Genomic DNA, 23,198 nt, shown 5'->3' with positions numbered 1-23,198 from the left:
CAGAGACTTTTAATCAGAGCAACGTGGTAGTTGGTGCCAGGCAATGCAATGGGTTGAGCTAAAATGGTCCACCAGTCCAGCACACAACGAATTGTACTTGTACTCTATGGACAGCCATGCGTCAGTTTTTGTTGGAAGGTTTCCTATGTCAATGCCTCTCTGTGTGTCTTTAGGCTGGTTGAGTTGGCAGCTAAGAGTATTCAGCAGGAGCTACAGAAGAGAGTCAGTCAGGAGGATGCCTGGAACAACAGCGCTATAGACCTGGTCAGAGCCTCTGATGTAAGTTACCTTACCAACCTGGGATATGGAATGTGTTGTTTTTTGGGAGGGAGCCCCACCCCCATCCCTCTTATCTCTTCCCCTCTACTTCCTTCTTTCAATTTCCTTTTCCTCCTCTCTCTCTGGTCCTCATTTAACTCTCATCCATCTCTTCTCCTCCTCCCTTTCCATCTCCAGGCCCACTGTCACTATGTGGTGGTGAAGCTGTTTGCAGCTAAGCTGGGGGAGATGGGAGACACGGGGGTGCACTCTGTCCTCAGCACCCTGGCCCTGCTCTATGCCCTCCAGGGCATCCAACAGCACAGCGGAGACTTCCTCCAGGTAACCACCACCATGGCAACTGTCAATCACAGACTCCCAGGGGGAAAATACAGGGACGACATCAAGTAGAAAAATATGTGCATTTCAATGCGCCTATAAGTGGGTCCCGTACCAAAGTCTATATTCCTTTTTATAACGTCATGTATGATGTTTTAAGCAAGACATGGCATTACACTCGTACTTGTATCACTTATTAAAGGAAGATTATCTTATTTTTGTATATTTCATCACCACCCCTCTTCGGAGGACAAATATATATATTTTTAATAACTTTTGCTCACAGATTTTACATACATGGTACTTTTATATAAAGCAGTTACATAACCGTAATACATTACCAAAGAAACTCTTTAATCCCACCCCTCAGCCACTCTCAGCACATCCCACCTATCACCATAGACCACCCTCGTTTGGTTTCTATGTGCCATATATTTTTCAATTGTGCTGTGTGACGTTTTATATAATTTTAACCTTTCTAATCGTATAGTGTCCACAGATTGTGAGTTAAAGATGAAAACCTTTCCTACGAGTATTATTATATTATTTGACAGACTATGGCTTTCTAAATCAACCAACACTGCTATTTATAAGGTAAATTTTAAGTGCATGTCTTGATTTTTTTTAACCATTCCTGAACCTGTGACCAGAAACAAGCTACATAGGGGCAATACCAGAATAAGTGACCTATTGATTCTGTCTCTTCGCACAACAATCTCAGCTCTGTAGATTTGGCTATGCCCAATATATATATATATATTGTAATATATAGCATTCTGTTGGTGGCAAGCATTCTATATAATCATTTAAATTGAAAAATTCTGTTGAATCAGGTGTTGTTTTTTGTACAGGTTCATAAACCATGTACCATGTAATCGGTACATCGAAAATCTCTTCCCATTTATTTTGCAACCTGTATGGCACAGCTGTCAACATTTCTGTCCTCAGATAAAACTGGTATATTTTTTTATTTATGCCAGTTCCTTTCAGCCAATTTTTATCTTTAATATATGGCAGACAAACAAGTTCCCTACCTTCTCCCTTTTCCACTTGCCTCTTCCATTTTTGTGGTAATGGTGCAATCAGTTATCTTCTTGCTCTAACTTTCCAATTTGTTTGATTTGATCCTACATATAAAGGCTCTAACTCGTTTGTCATGAGATTTGGATATTTTAACCTATTGCTTATATATTGAGAACACATTCTCTTTAACAATAATGACCTGACTATTCCTTCCTCACTCCAGACTGGTCTCCTGAGTGTGCCCCAGCTCTCCCAGGTGTCCCAGCGTCTGAAGGAGCTTCTGGCCCAGCTGAGGCCCAACGCCGTGTCCCTGGTGGACGCCTTCGACTACCGTGATGAAATGCTCAACTCCGTCCTGGGACGCTACGACGGCAATGTCTATGAGCACATGTTCGAGTGGGCCCGCCGCTCACCTCTCAACAAGACAGAGGTCAGAGTTCATGGAGAGGGCCTTTAAAAAAGAGACAAAGATTAAGAAAATGAATTTACTGTTAATTTTTTTTTTTTTACCTTAGTCCGTTATTAAGAACATGAATAGACCATTTGAGAACCATTTACAAAGATTTGTTTCAGATTATGATCAAGAGCCAAATTATATCTGTGTTCATTGTGTTGTTTGCCTACATAAACACGGCAATCTAATGAATGATTTGCTGTAGTAATAAGTCTGCTGCAGAGTAACCTTGTTCCAAGTAGAGGTCGACCGATTATGATTTTTCAACGCCGATACCGATTATTGGAGGACCCAGAAAAAGCAGATGCCGATTAATTAGCCTATAAATAAATAATGAAACATGTTCAATTTGGTTTAAATAATGCAAAAACAAAGTGTTGGAGAAGAAAGTAAAAGTGCAATATGTACCATGTAAGAAAGCTAACGTTTAAGTTCCTTGCTCAGAACGTGAGAACATATGAAAGCTGGTGGTTCCTTTTAACATGAGTGTTCTATATTCCCAGGTAAGAGGTTTTAGGTTGTAGTTATTATAGGAATTATAGGACTATTCCTCTCAATACCATTTGTATTTCATATACCTTTGACTATTGGATGTTCTTATAGGCACTTTAGTGTTGCCAGTGTAACAGTATAGCTTCCATCCCTCTCCTCGCTCGAACCAGGAACACAACGACAACAGCCACCCTCGAAGCAGCGTTACCCATGCAGAGCAAGGGGAATAACTACTCCAAGTCTCAGAGCAAGTGACGTTTGAAACGCTATTAGCGCGCACCCCGCTAACTAGCTAGCCATTTCACATCGGTTACACCAGCCTAATCTCGGGAGTTGATAGGCTTGAATCACAGCGAAGAGCTTCTGGCAAAACGTAGGGAAGTGCTGTTTGAATGAATGCTTACGAGCCTGCTGCTGCCTACCACCGCTCAGTCAGACTGCTCTATCAAATCATAGACTTAATTATAACATAACACACACAAATACGAGCCTTAGGTCATTAATATGGTCGAATCTGGAAACTATCATCTCGAAAACAAGACGTTTATTCTTTCAGTGAAATACGGGTGGCATCCATAAGTCTAAATATTCCTGTTACATTGCACAACCTTCAATGTTATGTCATAATTACTTAAAATTCTGGAAAATTAGGCGGCCCAAACTGTTGCATATACACTGACTCTGCGTGCAATGAACGCAAGAGAAGTGACACAATTTCACCTGGTTAATATTGCCTGCTAACCTGGATTTCTTTTAGCTAAATATGCAGGTTTAAATATATACTTCTGTGTATTGATTTTAAGAAAGGCATTGATGTTTATGGTTAGGTACACATTGGAGCAACGATACGCACCGCATCGATTATATGCAACGCAGGACACGCTAGATAAACTAGTAATATCATCAACCATGTGTAGTTAACTAGTGATTATGATTGATTGTTTTTTATAAGATAAGTTTAATGCTAGCTAGCAACTTTGGCTTCTACTGCATTCGCGTAACAGGCAGGCTCCTCGTGGAGTGCAATGTAATCAGGTGGTTAGAGCGTTGGACTAGTTAACTGTAAGGTTGCAAGATTGAATCCCTGAGCTGACAAGGTAAAAATCTGTCGTTCTGCCCCTGAACGAGGCAGTTAACCCACCGTTCCTAGGCCGTCATTGAAAATAAGAATGTGTTCTTAACTGACTTGCCTAGTTAAATAAAGTTTAAATAAACTGTAAACATGTATTTTTTTTTTCCGGCCAAATCGGTGTCCAAAAATACCGATTTCCGATTGTTATGAAAACTTGAAATCGGCCCTAATTAATCGGCCATTCCGATTAATCGGTCGACCTCTAGTCCCAAGACTATTGTTACCGACAGAGGGAGCCGGTAGGTGGAAGAGACTACCTGCAGAGTACTCAAATTGACCCTCCTTCCCTCTCTTCTAGGTCCACGAGTCCTACCACAAGTACCTGAAACCCTTGCAGGCCAAGCTGTAAGATGACCCCTGAGCCTTCTCACCTGACCCCTCCACTACAGGGGACGGGAAGCACACTAACAACACTAATCCAGCAGTGGGACCCCAACACGGCCGCCGCTGCCCGTCCACCAATCGGACGAGGCTCATTCCACCCGCCTCTTCAGTGTTTAACCAACCACAGGTGGTGGAACATTTTTAAAGGGGAACCATTGGAGACTAGCCTCCTTACCCCACCTCTACTGATGTGCTGCTAATGAATCAATCATTCTGCTGGACTTATTAAACTTGTACTTAGTTTATGAGTTTAAATATACCCCCATGCCTTGTTAATGGATTTAATCGAAGGTCTGAGAAAACCATAAGATGGAGAGGAAGAAAAACTGCAGTTAGCATACGAGGTGGCCTAAAGATGAAGGGGTTTTGATGACTGATCCTTGTGATCTAATCAAGCTCTTAGGATCATGTACATTGCAAATCACTCGATTTGTTGAGATATGTTGAATCCCATTTTTTTATCTGTATCTCTCATCATGCATGTCACGGTATTTGATGCTAATGTACTGCGGATGGTTGTCTTTAGTAGTGGGTGACGGGTCAGTTGTGGTTTGCAATGAACCAAAGGTGTGCGTGTCTCTGTCTAGGTGTGAGAGAGTTTGTGGTTGTGGGGTAATGAATATGATTAGTGAATAACGAGTTGATGAGTAAGCTATTCTAGTGATTTGAGAAAAGGGGCCTTTCAATTCTTGCACTTTAATACAAACCACTAGTATATATGCATGAGGATCTTTTCTACCATGTGGAGCTTAATTACTAAGAAATTACATGAAAATCAAACTAGCTTGAAGAACAAGGTCGAATTCATTAGGGCACACTGTGGTAAAACATCTAGCAATGGAAAGAAAGAATGAGGTTCCTATTGGACAAGTCCGGGTAGTCCCCCCATCTGTTTCAGTCAGTTTTCTTTTGTTTGGTGCCTATTGAATAAAACCCCGATGTGGCATTCGGAACAAGTACCTTCTTCAACACAATGAAATAAGTATTTTTATACTCGATTACTAGCTGTTGATTGTACTGCTGTTGACTTTTACAGTATGTTGCAGATTGATACATGATTGATACAGTTTCAAATGGAACGAAGCAGTATACTGTTTGTGGGAGAATTATGTGCCAGCGAAATTTGTCTTACTTTAATGAAGCTAACATGGTAGTATTATCACACAAGGTCCATGCATATATTTTTGATTGAAAAATATGCTTTATCAATTTATTTTGTGATTTTCGTTGCAATTTAAGGATGTATGATTTATTTCAATGTACCTACTGAATTTTTGTTTAACAAATGTTTGTGATCGTATAAGAAATCTATTCAGCCTGAATATGTTTTAAACTTGATTATGTTTATTGAATTGAAAGTGAATAACTTGTCATGCTTAATGATCTTAGTAAACAACTGGAAAAAACTATCAAATGATGTTCATGGTTTCCTTCAACTTTGTTTCATAGACTGCCAGAAGGAACCACTAGATGGTGTTATGAAATCAGATAAGAAAAAAGTCTGTCAGAGCCATGTTTATTTATGACATTTTTACATTTTATTTCAGTGGCATAGATTTAGGAGAGCCAATTCTACAAATGGATAAAGGATTGAGTGTAATCATTCATAAGATTATGAAGAGACTATATTAGAGATTATATTAGCACATTAGATTATAACACTGCAATGCATCTGATTCAGAAAATTGTACCTTTTTAGGAAATTAACCTGTACTTTTACAATAAATCAATGCATTATATTAACCTTTGGACAGTGTTTCTCTTGATGAGATTCTTCTTCTGGAATTGTGTTAACTCTTGCTTGGGTGGAAATGTCAAAAGAAGTGCTCTCACACCTTTCCTTTCCATATATTACTATAGCAACACAGGTTACTTTCATGTTAGTTTGCTTGAGTTTTTTTGGGGAGGTATTGCTTTTGCTGGGAAAGTCTCATGTCCCCCTCATTGCGTCATTTAGGGACATTGTGGTAGGGGTGTCAAGCTTCGGGACTCAAAGAGCAATATTATAAAGTTATATTTATGCCCTTTCCCAAACAACAATCATGCAAACATAACCAAAATATATACAACTATTACAGTCCATCAGCTACGGACATAACTGTACTATATTCATATTATTACTAAACAGTTCTTGACTTCTATGTGTGTTTGTCAGTTATCAGATAGGTTAGGCCTGTCTAGTCTCCGCCCACCTTCGCCGAAATCAGGATATTTGGAGAGAGAAGGAAAGTAACACGTTGGTGCAACATTGTATGAATTTTAGGAACATAATTTGTATCTTATTCTGAGCAACATTGACGAAAGCAACGTATATATTTTTCCTTACAGGTGAGTAGCCTATTTTTCCTCATCCAACATTGAATAGTTTTTTCAAAATGTGTTAATGATCGAAAGTGGGCACAATGTGTGGTTTTTACCAGTCCTCTTGTCGGAGTTTCAGATAGCGAAACAATAGGGAAAGTGTAGGCGTGAGGAAGTCACATTTTAAATGAATTATAAAGTCATTGAACTATTTCAACATTGGAATTGGAATTCTCAAAGGACCGCAAACGACATCATGTTACGCGCGCAGTTAAAATGTGAAAACGTGCGTATTCATATTCCATTGTTGCGCTGCCCGGGAAAAAAACTATTCACTTTAGTGAAATGTGTCAATTCTAACTTCACACAAACCTTCGTTCAACTTCCGTCAAACGCCCGCTAACTGGCGTCACGTTAGAATTCCCATTGGTCTCCCATTTTTCCAGAAATGTGGGAGGGTTTGGTTTGTTCACACGACAGGATACTGTATCGTTTCTTGCTGAATTATGCAGGCTCTCACTGTAACTAAGTATGCAGGTCAACATTGTTAAATAGTTGCTACATCATTTTCTTATCTTGTTGCAAAAGTTATGATATGAATACGCGAACATTCCGTTCGAAAGATGTTTGCCACAGTCACTGACTGTTAACTGTTAGATTAATGTACATGAGTTAACATTTCTTTATAGGTTTAAATAGTGAGAAAGTAATGTGTGAGATGAGTATTATATCTTTATGTAAAGGCTAAAATCTCATTTTAACCCCGTCTGAAATGATTGGTATACCATTAGTTTATAACAACCATTGTTGCAGGGCTGAGAAACTGGTAGACATCTGCAGATAAGTAATTCAAGATAGGCCTACAATATACAGAACATTCCTCAGTAAGGCAGGCTATCTTTGAAATGTCTATCATTAGTGCTCTTTTATTCGTTCATGTTTCAAACAATGGAGTCTTACAGATCTCTTCCTTTGAATTATGCATACTGTAGTGCGTTTCAGAGGGAACAAAGAATAGAATGTTGATAAGCAACCACTGACCCACAACATCTGCATCAGTAGTCTAGAACTGCAAGTTCTGTTACACCACAAGTGCACCTGTTGTCAAGCTAACAAAGTATAGTGGAGCGAAGTGGAACCAATGTAAATGCCTAGGTTGCAGGTTGACACAGTAGGAAAACAGAAAAAGTTAAATGGTCATGGTTGACTGGGCTGGGAATCAGAAACAAGGTTGGTTTTCCAGATTTGCAAACATTTAGAAGTGATACAATAGCTAGGTTTTCATCCAATTGTCAACAGATTTTCATGCAAATATTCTAAAAGCTGCATAAAAAATATGCTTATTTTCCCACCAGAGATGTTTCCATCAAACAGACTTATTGAGGATAAAAATGTGACTTTTGCGGTCAAATACCCATGTTCCAAAATAAAATGACCATCGCATATTCAACTGTACTGATGGTTTTGTCACAAACTGTTGCGTTATATTGCAAAAGTGCCCACTCTGGTCTTGGCTTGTGTGCTCTAGTCAACAGCTTGCACATACAGTGCAGGTAGGCTACCTACATGATGAGATTATTATGGATAAGAGCAAGATCATTTTTTATCTGTTAAACGGCAGCCAAGCATCGTTCATCTTGTCATTAAAATAAGACCGTTGATATTTATTGAAAAGGAGTATCAAGCTCATCACCGTGCACTTTCACCACCCTGTGTTCAGTAATTTACAGTATTTAATCTGTAGGCTAATAAACTGCATGCTTTCCCGAGTCGTAGTGGGAGGACCACACAACATATCATTGTGTAACTCCAAGTTTACTTCCATATGATGGTTATTTAAATACAGTGCATTCAAAAAAACTATTCAGACCCTTAGAATTTTTCTACCTTTTGTTACTTTACAGCCTTATTCTAAAATGGATTAAAGAAAACATTTCCTCATCAATCTACACACAATACCCCATAATGAAACAGCGAAAACAGGTTTTTAGAACATTTTGCAAATGTATTAAAAATAAAAAAACAAATACCTTATTTACATTAGTATTCAGACCCTTTGCTATGAGACTCGAAATTGAGATCAGGTGCATCCCGTTTCCATTGATCATCCTTGAGATGTTTAAACAACTTGATTGGAGTCCACCTGTGGTAAATTCAATTGATTGGACATGATTTGGAAAAGCACACCTGTCTATATAAGGTCCCACAGTTGACAGTGCATGTCAGAGCAAAAACCAAGCCATGAGGTTGAAGGAATTGTCCGTAGAGCTCCGAGACAGGATTGTGTTGAGGCACAGATCTGGGGAAGGGTACCAAAACATTTCTGCAGCATTGAAGGTCCCCAAAAACACAGTGGCCTCCATCATTCTTAATTGGAAGAAGTTTGGAATCCCCAAGACTCTTCCTAGAGCAATCAGGGGAGAAGGGCCTTGGTCAGGGAGGTGACCAAGAACCCAATGGTCACTCTGACAGAGCTCCAGGGTTCCTCTGTGGAGATGGGAGAACCTACCAGAAGGACAACCATCTCTGCAGCACTCCACCAATCAGGCCTTTGTGGTAGAGTGGCCAGACGGAAGCCACTCCTCAGTAAAAGGCACATGTCAGCACGCTTGGAGTTTGCCAAAAGGCACCTAAAGACTCTCAGACCATGAGAAACAAGATTCTCTGGTCTGATGAAACTAAGATTGAACTCTTTGGCCTGAATGCCAAGCGTCACGTCTGGAGGAAACCTGGCACCATCCCTACAGTGAAGCATGGTGGTGGCAGCATCATGCTGTGGGGATGTTTTTCAGTGGCAGGGACTGGGAGACTAGTCAGGATTGAGGTAAAGATGAACGGAGCAAGGTACAGAGAGATCCTTGATGAAAACCTGCTCCAAAGCGCTCAGAACCTCGGACTGGGGCGAAGGTTCACCTTCCAACAGGACAATAACACTAAGCACACAGCCAAGACAATGCAGGAGTGGCTTCGGGACATGTCCTTGAGTGGCCCAGCCAGAGCCCGGACTTGAACCCAATCAAACATCTCTGGAGATACCTATAGCTGTGCAGCGAGGCTCCCCATCCAACCTGACAGAGCTTGAGAGGATCTGCAGAGAAGAATGGGAGAAACTTCCCAAATACAGGTGTGCCAAGCTGTTAGCATCATACCCAAGAAGACTCAAGGCTGTACGCTGCCAAAGTTGCTTCAACAAAAGTACTGAGTAAAGGGTCTGAATACTTATGTAAATGTGATCTTTCAGTTTCTTATTTTTTATAAATTCAAAAAACCTGTTTTTGCTTTGGCATTATGGGGTATTGTGTGTAGATTGATGAGTGACAAACACTATTTAATCCATTTTAGAATGTTGTAACAAAATGTGTAAAAAGTCTGATTACTTTCCTAATGCCCTGTATGTGTGGTATGTATGTATGTACAGTGGGCTCCAAAATTACTGGCACCCCTGACTGGCAATGCACAAATAATGCTTAAACAAATGTAAACAATATCATTATACATTTACATTTACATTTAAGTCATTTAGCAGACGCTCTTATCCAGAGCGACTTACAAATAAACTCAAAATACCAACATGTGAGAAATACTGTACTTTATTAATGTTTCAATGGAACCAACGAAAATCATTTATTGATTTAATTAAAAATCAATATCCTCCAAATCAAGGTTTCACAATTAATGGCACCCTTAAAGATTATTGTAACTAACATCTACTAAAATTAAACCACAAATTAAATTCAACTTATTTAAGTTTATCTAAGTCTTAAGGCACTATATTGAGCCATTTACATCACTTCCTGTTTCACTAGGGTATAAAAATGAGGTAACACACATGCAATATCCCTTTGTCATCCAACACCATGAAGAAAACAAAAGAACTGGCAGTTCAAAAGAAACAGATGGTCGTAGTCCTTCATAAATCTGGTAATGGCGACAAGAAGATCCACAAACGATTGAATATACCACTGAGCACTGTCAGGGCAATTATAAAAACATTATAAAGATATGCAACTGTTGAAAACCGTTTTGGTCAGATACAGCATCGGCATGTTTGGTGTCGAAACAGAGATGCATACAAGGAGAGGCACCTCATACCCACAGTTATATTATGGAGGGGGGTCAGTGGTGTTTTGGGGCTGTTTTAATTCCAGAGTTCTAGGGGCACTGGTTAAGATTGATGGCATAATGAATTCCACCAAGTATCAGGCAATTTTGGCTGACAATCTGGTTTTGGCTGACTTTCCAACAAAACAATGACCTGAAACATACCTCAAGATCCACACAGAAATGGTTCTGTGACAACAAAATCAATGTTCTGCCATGGTCATCTCAGTCACCGGACCTCAATCCAATCGGAAACCTGTGGGCTGAGTGGAAGAGGGCAGTTGATAAGCGCAAACCCAAGAATGTGAAGGATCTTGAAAGGATCTGCATAGAGGAATGGTCCAAAATCCCTCCAAATGTGTTCCTTAACCTTGTCAAACATTACAGAAAAAGACTCTACGCTGTTATTCTTGCCAGAGGTGGTTGCACTAAGTAGTAAATGAGGAGTGCCAATAATTATGAATCCTCGATTTTGGTTAATGTATTTTGTATTAAATAATTGTATGATTTTGGTTGGTTCCATTGAAACATTAATAAAGTACAGTATTTCTCACATGTTGGTATTTTGAGTTTATCTTTATAATTATATTGTTTATATTTTTTAAAGTATTGTTTGTGCATTGCCAGTCAGGGGTGCCAGTAATTTTGGAGCTCACTGTATGTATGTACAGTACCAGTCAAACGTTTTAGAACACCTATTTATTCAAGGGTTTTTCTTCATTTTTACTATTATTACATTGCAGAATAATAGTGAAGATGTCAACACTATGAAATAACACGTATGGAATCATGTAGTAACCAAAAAAGTGTTAAACAAATCAAAATATATGTTATATTCTTCATAGTAGCCACCCTTTGCCTTGATGACAGCTTTGCACACTCTTGGCATTCTCAAATCAAATCACATTTTATTGGTCACATACACGTGTTTAGCAGATGTTATTGCGGGTGTAGCGAAATGCTTGTGTTTCTAGCTCCGACAGTGCAGTAATACCCAAAACACACAAATCTAAGTAAAGGAATGTAATTAAGAATATATAAATATATGGATGAGCAATGTCAGAGCGGTATAGAGTGGCCAGTGATTTCAAGTCTATGTATATAGACAGCAGCCTCTCTCAACCAGCTTCATGAGGAATGCTTTTCCAACAGTCTTGAGGGACTTCCCACATATACTGAGCACTTGTTGGTTGCTTTTTTGTCATTGTCCTGTTGAAAAGCAAATGATAGTCCCACTAAGCGCAAACCAGATGGGATGGCGTATCTCTGCAGAATGCTCTGGTAGCCATGCTGGTTAAGTGTGCCTTGAATTCTAAATAAATCACTGACAGTGTCACCAGCAAAGCACCATCACACCTCCTCCTCCTCCATGCTTCACGGTGGGAACCACACATGCTGAGATCATCCGTTCACCTGCTCTGCATCTCACAAAGACACGGCGGTTGGAACCAAAAATCTCAAATTTGGACTCATCAGACCAAAGGACAGATTTCCACCGGTCTAATATCAATTGCACATGTTTCTTGGCCCAAGCAAATCTCTTCTTATTGGTGTCCTTTAGTAGTGGTTTCTTTGCAGCAATTCGACCATGAAGGCCTGATTCACGCAGTCTCCTCGAAACAGTTGATGTTGATATGTGTCTGTTACTTGAACTCTGTGAAGCATTTATTTGGGCAGCAATTTCTGAGGCTGGTAATTCTAATGAACTTATCCTCTGCCGCAGAGGTGACTCTGTGTCTTCCTTTCCTGGGGCTGTCCTCATGAGAGCCAGTTTCATCATAGCGCTTGATATTTTTTGTGACTGCACTTGAAGGAACTTTCAAAGTTCTTGAAATTTTCCAGATTGACTGACCTACTTGTCTTAAAGTAATGATGGACTGTGGTTTCTATTTGCTTATTTGAGCTGTTCCTGCCATAATATGGACTTGGTCTTTTACCAAATAGGGCGATCTTCTGTTTACCACCCATACCTTGTCATGTATATATTTTATATTATTTGAGCATGAAGGTGTTTCCACAGCCATTGCTAGCATAATACATTTTACCGACACACAAAGATCCTAGACCATATCGAACGAACAAATAGTTTGTCGACATTTATAAAATTGTCCTGCCATTTCAGCCCGGTCGTAATTTTTTTTTTTTCATGCATCAGGTAATTCAAACTGGATAATGACCATTCAGGCGTACAGTCGTCCATTCTGTCTTTCCTCCCCCTTGGATTCTATTGAGTCATGCTTGCAATCCCCCTGCCCCTCCTATGTTTCAGCTCCAGTTCTCAGCTGTTGTGCCACAACATGCCTGCCAGTAAACAGAGCCTTGAGTCTCTCCTAGTGACAGGCCTCTTCCCAGTAGTATCTGTGGGCTCATTGGGATTTTTTTCCTGCTACGTCACGGTAATGCCAACTTCTGCAAATTCAGCTTCCATACTGTCTGACACATCATCCTTCGCTTCGACACGACACAGGAAAAGGGCCTAAACCTCAACCTGAAAGGAAGCAAGGCCACTCTGGTAGTGGCACTTTGACATGTTAACTTTGATTCTCATGAACATCAGAGCATCGGAAGTTCAAAGCTTCATCCATTTTCTAATTGATGCGCGCTGATCCAGGAAGGGATCTGACTTAAATATCTGCGAATATGGGGGGAATGTGTGTCACAGACTCGTAGTATCCCGCTGTGTCTTCTTCAGATCGCTTTCATCTTCTGAGTGAGCCAGAGACTCATTCCGCAGGCTGGAGGCTGGCTGTCACGCTGGCTGGCTTCCTCCTTGTGCTGTACTGCTCTCTCAAGCAGTTGCACCCACGACAAGCCAAAAACCATGACAAGCCGTGTAACTGGGAAATATCAGCAATGTCTATGTTGGATCTAGTTTGAAAGGTAGCCCAGTTTTGAGTTTGGTGTCTTGTGTATTCAAAACATTCACGGCCCCTGAAGGCAGCTAGGGGTCTCGGTAAGGGTGATGGAGCTGTGATACTTGTGGGAAGCTTCCCGCCATGCAAGTTTGGACCTGCATGCGTGCTCTGTGAAGTGCAGATTCTGTTTCAGTTATGGAATACACATTTCCCGTCCAGCTACAGTAGAATAACCAAGAATACTGTGACAAATCTCTCACAAGAATTCTGTAGTTTCTCTGAGAAGCTTTCAATTGCTCAAAATGACAAAGAGGGTCTCATAGCTTTTCAGGTCAAATAACCTGCCATACTACTGTATTTTTTCAACTAAAGTTCTTCAACTATTTGATCACAAGGATAGAACTAGCCATTTGAGCAATGTCATTACCACACACATTGTGTTTAAGTAGACAAGAGTGAGGGGTGATTTCAGTTGCTACACTGATGTATCGATGCATTCTGAAGTTACTTTCCTACCCCATTCGATTGATTCGCCCCCTGGTATGAAGAGATGACTGTTTTTGCTCGTTCATCCATGCACATGCAAGTTAGATCTTGAATGCTATTGACATGTTGCGCAATCCACACAAGTCCTTTTGAAATCTATTGAAGTCTGACATTTGTCAAGATCTCGAGTCTCTCGCAAGTCTGTCGAAGTTCTTGGTGGGTACTTATCTACTATGTTCTGACTTGTGGTTCAAATGCTCTTTCAGGTTGCAGTAATCAGGGCGGTAGAGATGTTACTGGTCACAGGATGTGGTGATGAGGCAATCATCTGAAGGACTGTTCCTCTTTCGCCCTGCTGCGAGTGGTCGGAGGTAACAGAGACCGGTCGTCAGGCAACACCCATATCTGGAGGCGAGTCGAGCAGTAAGTGTGAACGCTGTTCCACGGCTCCAAATGTGTGACAATTATGTCAAGTGACAAAATATGCGGTGATACAGTATTTAACTGGTGTCATTTTTGTTATTTGTTTGAAACAGCTGTGGGTCCTGCACTCTGAAACGTATATGTTGTGTGTCAAGAGTTCATTGAAGAAGTGATGGAGAACAATGGATGTGTTGTACAGCTGCGCGTCTGTGCTGCTCTGCACAAGATGCCATTGAAGCGACAGTATGTTCTTCAGTGGATGTTGTCGTGCATTTCACAGCAACAAGTGAAACTTCTGCATAGGTAATCTAGTCTTAAAGAGTCTTAGCGTAGAACGCAAAGGAAGGTTAATTGGAACCTGACACTCTTAAGCATGTAGCCATGTACAGTACCAGTCAAAAGTTTGGACACACCTACTCATTGTATAATAATAATAATAGTGAAGTCATCAAAACTATGAAATAGCACATATTGAATTATGTTGTAACCAAAAAAGGGTTGAACAAATCAAAATATATATTATATTTGAGATTCTTCGAAGTAGCCACCCTTTTGCCTTGATGACAGCTTTGCACACTCTTGGCATTCTCTCAACCAGCTTAATAAGGAATGCTTTTCCAACAGTATTGAAGGAGTTGCTGAGCACTTTTCCTTCGCTCTGCAGTCCAACTCATCCCAAACCATCTCAATTGGGTTGAGGTCGGATGATTGTGGAGACCAGGTCATCTTATGCAGCACCATCACTCTCCTTCTTGGTCAAATAGCCCTTACACAGCATGGAGGTGTGTTTTGGGTCATTGTCCTGTTAAAAAACAATTGATAGTCTCTCTAAGTGCAAACCAAATGGGATGGCATATCGCTGCAGAATGCTCTGCTATAGAGGTCGACCGATTATAACTTTTCAATGCCGATACCGATTATTGGAGGACCAACAAAAGCCGATACCGATTAATCGGCCGATTTCAATTTTGAAAAATATTTATTTATTTGTAATAATGACAATTACAACAATACTGAATGAACACTTTTATTTTAACTTAATATAATACATCAATAAAATCAATTTAGCCTCAAATAAATAATGAAACATATTCAATTTGGTTTAAATAATGCAAAAACAAAGTGTTGGAGAAGAAGGTAAAAGTGCAATATGTGCCATGTAAAAAAGCTAACGTTTAAGTTCCTTGCTCAGAACATATGAAAGCTGGTGGTTCCTTTTAACATGAATCTTCAATATTCCCAGGTAAGAAGTTTTAGGTTGAGGTTATTATAGGAATTATAGGACTATTTCTCTCTATACCATTTGTATTTCATATACCTTTGACTATTGGATGTTCTTATAGGCACTTTAGTATTGCCAGTGTAACAGTATAGCTTCCGTCCCTCTCCTCGCCCCTACCTGGGCTCGAACCAGGAACACATCGAAAACAGCCACCCTCGAAGCATCGTTACCCATCGCTCCACAAAAGCCGCGGCCCTTGCAGAGCAAGGGGAACAACTACTCCAAGTCTCAGAGCGAGTGACGTTTGAAACGCTATTAGCGCGCACCCCGCTAACTAGCTAGCCATTTCACATCGGTTACACCAGCCTAATCTCGGGAGTTGATAGGCTTGAAGTCATAAACAGAGCTGTGCTTGAAGCATTGCGAAGAGCTGCTGGCAAACGCACGAAAGTGCTGTTTGAATGAATGCTTACGAGCCTGCTGCTGCCTACCACCGCTCAGTCAGACTGCTCTATCAAATATCAAATCATAGACTTAATTATAACATAATAACACAGAAATACGAGCCTTAGGTCATTAATATGGTCAAAGCGGGAAACTATCATTTCGAAAATAAAACGTTTATTCTTTCAGTGAAATACAGAACCGTTCCGTATTTTATCTAACGGGTGGCATCCATAAGTCTAAATATTCCTGTTACATTGCACAACCTTCAATGTTATGTTATAATTACGTAAAATTCTGGCAAATTAGTTTGCAACGAGCCAGGCGGCCCAAACTGCTGCATATACCCTGACTCTGTTGCACAGAACGCAAGAGAAGTGACACAATTTCCCTAGTTAAAATAAATGAATGTTAGCAGGCAATATTAACTAAATATGCAGGTTTAAAAATATATACTTGTGTATTGATTTTAAGAAAGGCGCTTTTTTCGCGAATGCGCCTGTTAAATCACCCGTTTGACGAAGTAGGCTATGATTTAATGATAAATTAACAGGCACCGCATCGATTATATGCAACGCAGGACAAGCTAGAGAAACTAGTATTATCATCAACCATGTGTAGTTAACTAGTGATCTCAGTTGATGTTGATATGTGTCTGTTACTTGAACTCTGTGAAGCATTTACTTTCCTGTGGCGGTCCTCATGAGAGCCAGTTTCATCATAGCGCTTGATGGTTTTTCCGACTGCACTTGAAGAAACTTTCAAAGTTCTTGAAATTTTCAGCATTGACTGACCTTCATGTCTTAAAGTAATGATGGACTGTCGTTTCTCTTTGCTTATTTGAGCTGTTCTTGCCATAATATGGACTTGGTCTTTTACCAAATAGGGCTATCTTCTGTATACCACCCGTACCTTGTCACAACACAACTGATTGGCTCAAACGCATTAAGGAAAGAAATTAAAGAAATTAACTTTTAACAAGGCACACCTGTTAATTGGTGGTTAATTGGTGGTTAAGCTGGTTGAGAGAATGCCAAGAGTGTGCAAAGCTGTCATCAAGTCAAAGGGTGGCTACTTTGATTTGTTTAACACTTTTTTGCTTACTACATGATTCCATATGTGTTATTTCATAGTGTTGATGTCTTCACTATTTTTCAACAATGTAGAAAATAGTACAAATAAAGAAAAACCCTTGAATGAGTAGGTGTGTCCAACCTTTTGACTGGTACTGTAGCTAAACTCACCCAGGCTGTACTGTACTTGGGCTGACCTGTTCATCATTGAAGCCTATGACAGAAAGTGAAAGATGAGACCGACTGCCCTTGCCTTTGTCTATGTTTGGGAACTTGGCTCTAGGCCATTACCACTTCTAACTGTAACTAGCTATCACCGGTGGCAACCAAACCTAGCAATTTCTCAGAGCACATTCCTGTCTGCCTGTGTTCAGGGCTATGGTGTGAGGTGGCAGCTGTGCTTGGCGTCACGTTAACATGCAACAGCAGCACTCTGTGGGCTATAGGTGCTTGGTGACAGACACGCACTTTCGCAGGATACACACTCACACACACTTGTACAGGAACACACGGTGGCACCAAACACCAAGTATGCAAATGAAGCATTGACGCTAATCTGCTATTGACTTAAGGCCAGGGTCATGTTCATTAGGCACCAATCAAAAGAAACCAGACAAACAGGGAGGGACTAACTGGTGCTTGTCCCATAAGAAGTTTTTGTTTTCAGTTGCAAAATGTATCCCGGTGTGTGTGTGTCCTAATAAAAATGACCCTGCTCGCATGTCATGACATCTTCAAGAGCTCCACTCTCAACACTGGCCCCAATGTAAAGAACTGGACAGATTCGTTTAGATTTCTTGAAGTACACAGAGAGAGGGGGTGGAGAGAGAGACTGGGAGTGTGGGAGCTCGTGATACACAAGTCATGTGATAGGAGCACTATGGTTGTCACCCTGGGTATGTCACTACACATTTGTGACTCATTACTGGGTTGTGTGACTGGGCTGGGACTTGGAATTAGTGTGTACACTGAGTGGACAAAAACATTAAGAACACCTGCTCTTTCCATGACACAGACTGACCAGTTGAAAGCTATGAACCATTATTGATGTCACTTGTTAAATGCACTTCAATCAGTGTAGATGAAGGGGAGGAGACCGGTCATACAATTATTTTAAAGCCTTGAGACAATTGAGACATGGATTGTGTATGTGTGTCATTCAGAGGGTGAATGGGCAAGACAACAGATTTTAACGGGGTATGGTAGTAGGTGCCAGGCGCACCGGTTTGTGCCAAGAACAGCAACGCTGCTGGGTTTTTCACCCACAACAGTTTCCGTGTGTATCAAGAATGGTCCACCGCCCAACTGTGGGAAGCATTGGAGTCAGCATGTGCCGGCATCCTTGTAGAGTCCATGCCCCGACGAATTGAGGCTGTTCTGAGGACAAAAGAGGCGGGGGGTGCAACTCAATATTAGGAAGGTATTCTTAATGTTTTGTACACTCAATGTATGTCATCATGAGCTGTCTCTTACAAGACTACTGTGACACTGTGTTTGAGTTCTCACTCACTTAGGATATTTGAGTGGCAGAGAGAGAGAGTGAGAGACTGAGAACTAACAATCTACAGTACTGTGCTCCGTGTGCTGGGAGTTACTGTGGAAGCCTTGGGCTGTGTTGTCACATCTGCCGTTCCCAGACTACTGTGAGATTGAGACTCCCTCTGGACTCAGTTAATCATTTATTACAAATGTTCCATATTGATCACGAAAACATACCCTTATGCTACCATCTAGTAGCTACTATAATGTTTTTCACTCGTTCTCTAACGATTTGGGTAAATGTTCAGTCAACATCTGAATGTGCAACAACACAAAAGTTCCCCCCTGTGAGGAAATCATTATCCTGGAGCTGTTGTTTCCCCGGGGGACTGAAGATGATGATACGCTGTGTTCCAGTATTGCCTGAAAATCCCTTCTATGTTGCTCGGTAATCTCCCTAAATGTATTTTGGCTGTGGAGGGGGAAAAACTATGATGACACAATTTATAGAAAACCCAACCCACATCACAGGTCGATCATTGACCTATTGTTATCCTATCCTAGATCTGTTGGCAAGACAACCAGGCTATTGTTATCCTATTGGTTTAGAATAGGTGTTGACTGTTATTCATGCTACCAGTCACATAGGTATGGGCCTAATAGATGTGTCAAAACCCTCATTGTCATCAACAGGGTAATCTCAGTGAGCAATCTGGGAAGCCCTTTGAGTTTTGGCTATTCTGGTTCTGGTAATCTGTCATCTCCACACTACATTATCTGTTATGGATGGTATTGATATTGATTGACTCATAATTGTTAAGATATGGATGAAGATATAGGATTAATATCACAAAGATATATACATAAATATAGGCAATCAAGTATGCAGATTATAGACCATGCGAATATTACTTCCGTAGGCCCGTGCATTTAGAATGAGACTCCCAATGAGACAATGTCAACAATGAGACTGATCTCTCTTTCTCCACTCTACCAAAACAACACCACCCTGACTCACTCCTTGACTGTCTCCCGATGGAAACTATAAAAGCATTCTCCACATTGACAGACTGTGCGGTTAGTGACTGTCTGCCACTAAAGCACGGCAGCACACTGTTAAAACCCCTCCATTAGTGAAAGCCTTGGATATTTCATTATGTGAAAGGGTGTGGGCCTGACCCGGTCCCATAGGAACATATGAGTTCTCCCATCCCCCAACTAGTCTCCGTACTATTCTGCTCCCATAGCCACAGACTTGATTGCCATTGACTCGACTGGTGTCAGATTTCCCTCCTGCTGCCGTTCCCGACGCTGACACCAAGGCCCTTTTTTCTAGTGATGTATAGCGACTCCAAGGTTTCAAGACATTGACTAGATCTATAATGGACACGTATGGCCAGGGAGAATACCGCTATAGGAATATTGCAATCTTGCCTTGACTTGCCTATGGAAATATACAATGACACAATTCAAAAAGCCTGAAGAGTGAGGACTAATTGAGCTCTGAGTGGGTCCAGAGGCCGATAACGATATCTAATGGAGACTTGAAGCTGGGGACAGGAAGGCATGATTATGGTTGTGGCTTTGAGCAGATAAGAAAGGTAGGCCTATGTACTGATATTGAATGTATTTTTAGTTAAGTTTAGTTTATTTGATCATTTAAAGGTACACCTACAAAATGATACACTTGATTTAAGAATCTTCGAGGGTAAACACAATAGTTGACGACTTATTTCCATTGTTGTCCTTTAGTAACATCTCATTTAGAGATGAGGGACTCAGGGTGGCTTTCAGAGATAGTTGTTGCATGGTGTTACTGTATGTAACACTTCATGATGGTCTTCCTGTGCACATGGCTTGGCAGTCAGTCCATTAATCATTGCACTAAATGTAAGATGTTTGCTTTGCTGGAAGGTCTATACAGGGCTTTGCTGGAAGGTCTATACAGCCTGCCCAGGAAATGCTTGGGCAGGCTGTCTAAGTCCAAACAGTGTAATATAATCATGAATAATGATGAGTGAGAAAGTTACAGGCACAAAGATCATACCCCCAAGACATACTAACCTTTCACCATTACCAATAACAGGGGAAGTTAGCATTTTGGGGGGGTGGGGTTATGATATTCATGCCTCTGTAACTTTCTCACTCATCATTATTCGTAATCGTGGTAGCATCCACATGAATGTAGAAGTGTTCAGAAAAATATTGTTTTCTTATTTACAGTAGAAGTGAGTCCAGAATGACACAATACGTGATTTACCATTCATTTCTTTTGGAAACAAAATCATCCGTAAGACACTAAGTGAATTTGTCCAAATACTAATAACAGAACTAGATGCATACATGTTTGATCTTGAATCCAAAATGCTGCAGTATAGAGTCACATTAAAGTTTCAGCTTCACTGACCAAAGAATTACATAGGGGAGTATATGTAACGGATGTGAAATGGCTAGCTAGGTAGCGGTGGTGCGCGCTAGCAGCCTTTCAGTCGGTTACGTCACTAGCTTTGAAACCTAGAATTAGTGGTTCCCCTTGCTCTGCAAGGGCCGCGGCTTTTGTGGAGCGATGGGTAACGATGCTTCGTGGGTGACTGTTGTTGATGTGTGCAGAAGGTCCCTGGTTCGCGCCCGGGTCGGGGCGAGGGGACGGATGTAAAGTTAAACTGTTACATATATATAGATAGAATTATAAGGCTAGCGATATCTCTTTCTTTCTTTCTCTCGCTCTTTCTCTAAAAATGTGTCACGACAGGTGCAACTTTCTAGGAATGACATGTTGCAGCCTACATCCCCACTAGCACTGCCAAGTAACAAGCCATTGTCTCAGTCACCTCAGTCTCAACTTAACCTGACACCATGCATTCATTCAAGCTCCTACCACGATGCTTCTATCCAATGACTGGCTGGCGTCCTACAGACGAGGTCACAGCCCCTGCAGAAAACCTATTGTTAACTCATTCAGTGTAGCGGCCCACAAGAACCCTTTAACTAATTGCATGTCAAATAAGAATGATGGTACTGATAGACAGACAAGTGTTTGGGTGACATTACTAAATTGCATAGAAGGGTTGCTAACACACAGGGTTGCTAATGTAACTGATTTATGCGGTCTCGTCCAGGATCTCATCAAACTAACATGGACAAAACACCTGCTGTTTTTCTAATGCATATTTGCTTGGACAGGCAGTGTTTTCCTTCAATAGATATTGTTATGTATGTGGTGGAAAAGGCAGGCTTCTCTCTCAGGACCTACTGGGCCCCAGTGATATGGATATTGTTTACGTAGTGCCGGTCAGCGACTATTACCCAAGAGTGGGGCTAGGCTAGCGCGCCAGGCTCCTATTCCCTCACATTGCTGGGTCTTGTTCATTAGGGCGTGCAAAGGAAAACGCTTAAACGCTTTGCAACAGAAAACAAGAATGAGCGTTTCTTATTGGCCGAAACCTGGTAGTCCCTCCCTGTTTCAGTCCGTTTCCTTTTGTTTGGTGTCTAATGAACGCTGCCCTGGGGAATGAGACTAGGGTTATGCCTCTGTTGTGACAAGACTTATCATATAGGGTTTCTTTCCAGCTCGACCCACTGACCCAGTCTTCATATAGACACAGTAGCATGCCCAATGCGCACATACAGTATATATTGTTTAGCCTATATCTGTAGAGTTCTGAGGAAAGTTAGATGGAAAAGTCCAGGCATTGGGTTTTCTGGTGTTGGGACCGCCGGAGTGTGATTGCGCTGCATTTGTGTGTGCTGTGGTGGGCTACTTTTGTGTTGTTTTTAATGGTTTAGCTGATGGGCTTTTACATGGAAAACGAAGCTTCAGCAAAAAGGGTGGTATTCAAATCTAGTGGTTTCCTTTCCCTATACATGTGTGGAAGGTTCTTTTCAGCAGGGCAATGTGTCCTTCCTTGTTGCAGATAGGAGTTCCTCTAGTCATTTGTCATTTGGCAAATATGTTTGTGTTAAAGTAGCTACTTCAGTTAGTTCCTGAATGGTTCAAAGTGCCTGTCGGTGTTGTTTGTCTTTTCAGTAGGAAGTGTCTGAGTAGGTCAAATGGAACCACATTTGCGCAAGTTGAGAATGAAAGTGGAAGCTGTAGGATACTGAGAAATAGAGGTGATATGAGGGTTGTGAGGAATGGAAAGAAAGGGTCACAGCTGGTTTCACATCTCTTTAAGACGGAAGAAAGAAAGAAGAAATGCACGTTTTTGTCTTTGAAGAAGATTCCATCTCAAACATGCCATTAATCAATTTGACTCTCGTTTGCCCTCAGAACTCAGACAGGATGGCGTCACAGGAAGGGGGGGAGCCTCCTCCTAACGGCAGCCAATCAGACAGCCGGTTGAAGAGCAAGAAGCCGCCCAGTCTGGTCATAGCCATCCCTGCCCCAGAGGAAGAAGAGCGGGTTGAAGAGGGACCTGAAACGGTCAAGCAGGTACCCATTTGACCTGCTCTTTCCATGTTGACCCCTCTTTATGGAAACATGGTCTGTACTTGGAAAATGTCAGTTGATGCTCTGATGAAGGTCATTTCAATAGGAGAGGGAAGAATTGGCAAGCTAACTTTTACAGTTGGTAGTATAGTCGGGGAGTTTCAGCCCCCAACTGAAAACCTTTTTACTAAAGAGGAGAATGCTATCGCCCTTGCCTTCATACACAGTATGTAATGTGTCTATGGGCACTGGGCCAGCCATATCCCAACCAGCCTCCCAAACCTCCCCCACCCCCCCACCCCC

At 41.2% G+C, this 23,198-nt stretch overlaps 1 protein-coding gene and 1 pseudogene across 3 annotated transcripts in view; both read left to right on the top strand.

Annotated features, from left to right (window-relative positions):
• The window catches only part of LOC111953447 (peroxisomal acyl-coenzyme A oxidase 1), a 28,448-nt gene extending 22,618 nt beyond the window's left edge, over window positions 1-5,830 (top strand). For all 3 annotated transcript variants that reach the window (XM_023972848.2, XM_023972769.2, XM_023972923.2), the window contains 4 exons: window positions 174-279; window positions 457-600; window positions 1,844-2,050; window positions 3,997-5,830. In XM_023972848.2, the coding sequence (XP_023828616.1) occupies window positions 174-279; window positions 457-600; window positions 1,844-2,050; window positions 3,997-4,047 (508 nt within the window). In that variant the 3' untranslated portion in view covers window positions 4,048-5,830. The remainder of the gene's footprint in view (window positions 1-173; window positions 280-456; window positions 601-1,843; window positions 2,051-3,996) is intronic.
• A 430-nt stretch (window positions 5,831-6,260) lies between these two features.
• The window catches only part of LOC139029152 (inactive rhomboid protein 2-like), a 44,543-nt pseudogene continuing 27,605 nt past the window's right edge, over window positions 6,261-23,198 (top strand).

The sequence above is a fragment of the Salvelinus sp. IW2-2015 genome, linkage group LG1 (assembly GCF_002910315.2).
Source record: "Salvelinus sp. IW2-2015 linkage group LG1, ASM291031v2, whole genome shotgun sequence".
In the NCBI taxonomy this organism is placed as follows: domain Eukaryota; kingdom Metazoa; phylum Chordata; class Actinopteri; order Salmoniformes; family Salmonidae; genus Salvelinus; species Salvelinus sp. IW2-2015.
Note: the sequence above shows the minus strand (reverse complement) of the source record. Positions and strands in the feature narration are given on the sequence as shown.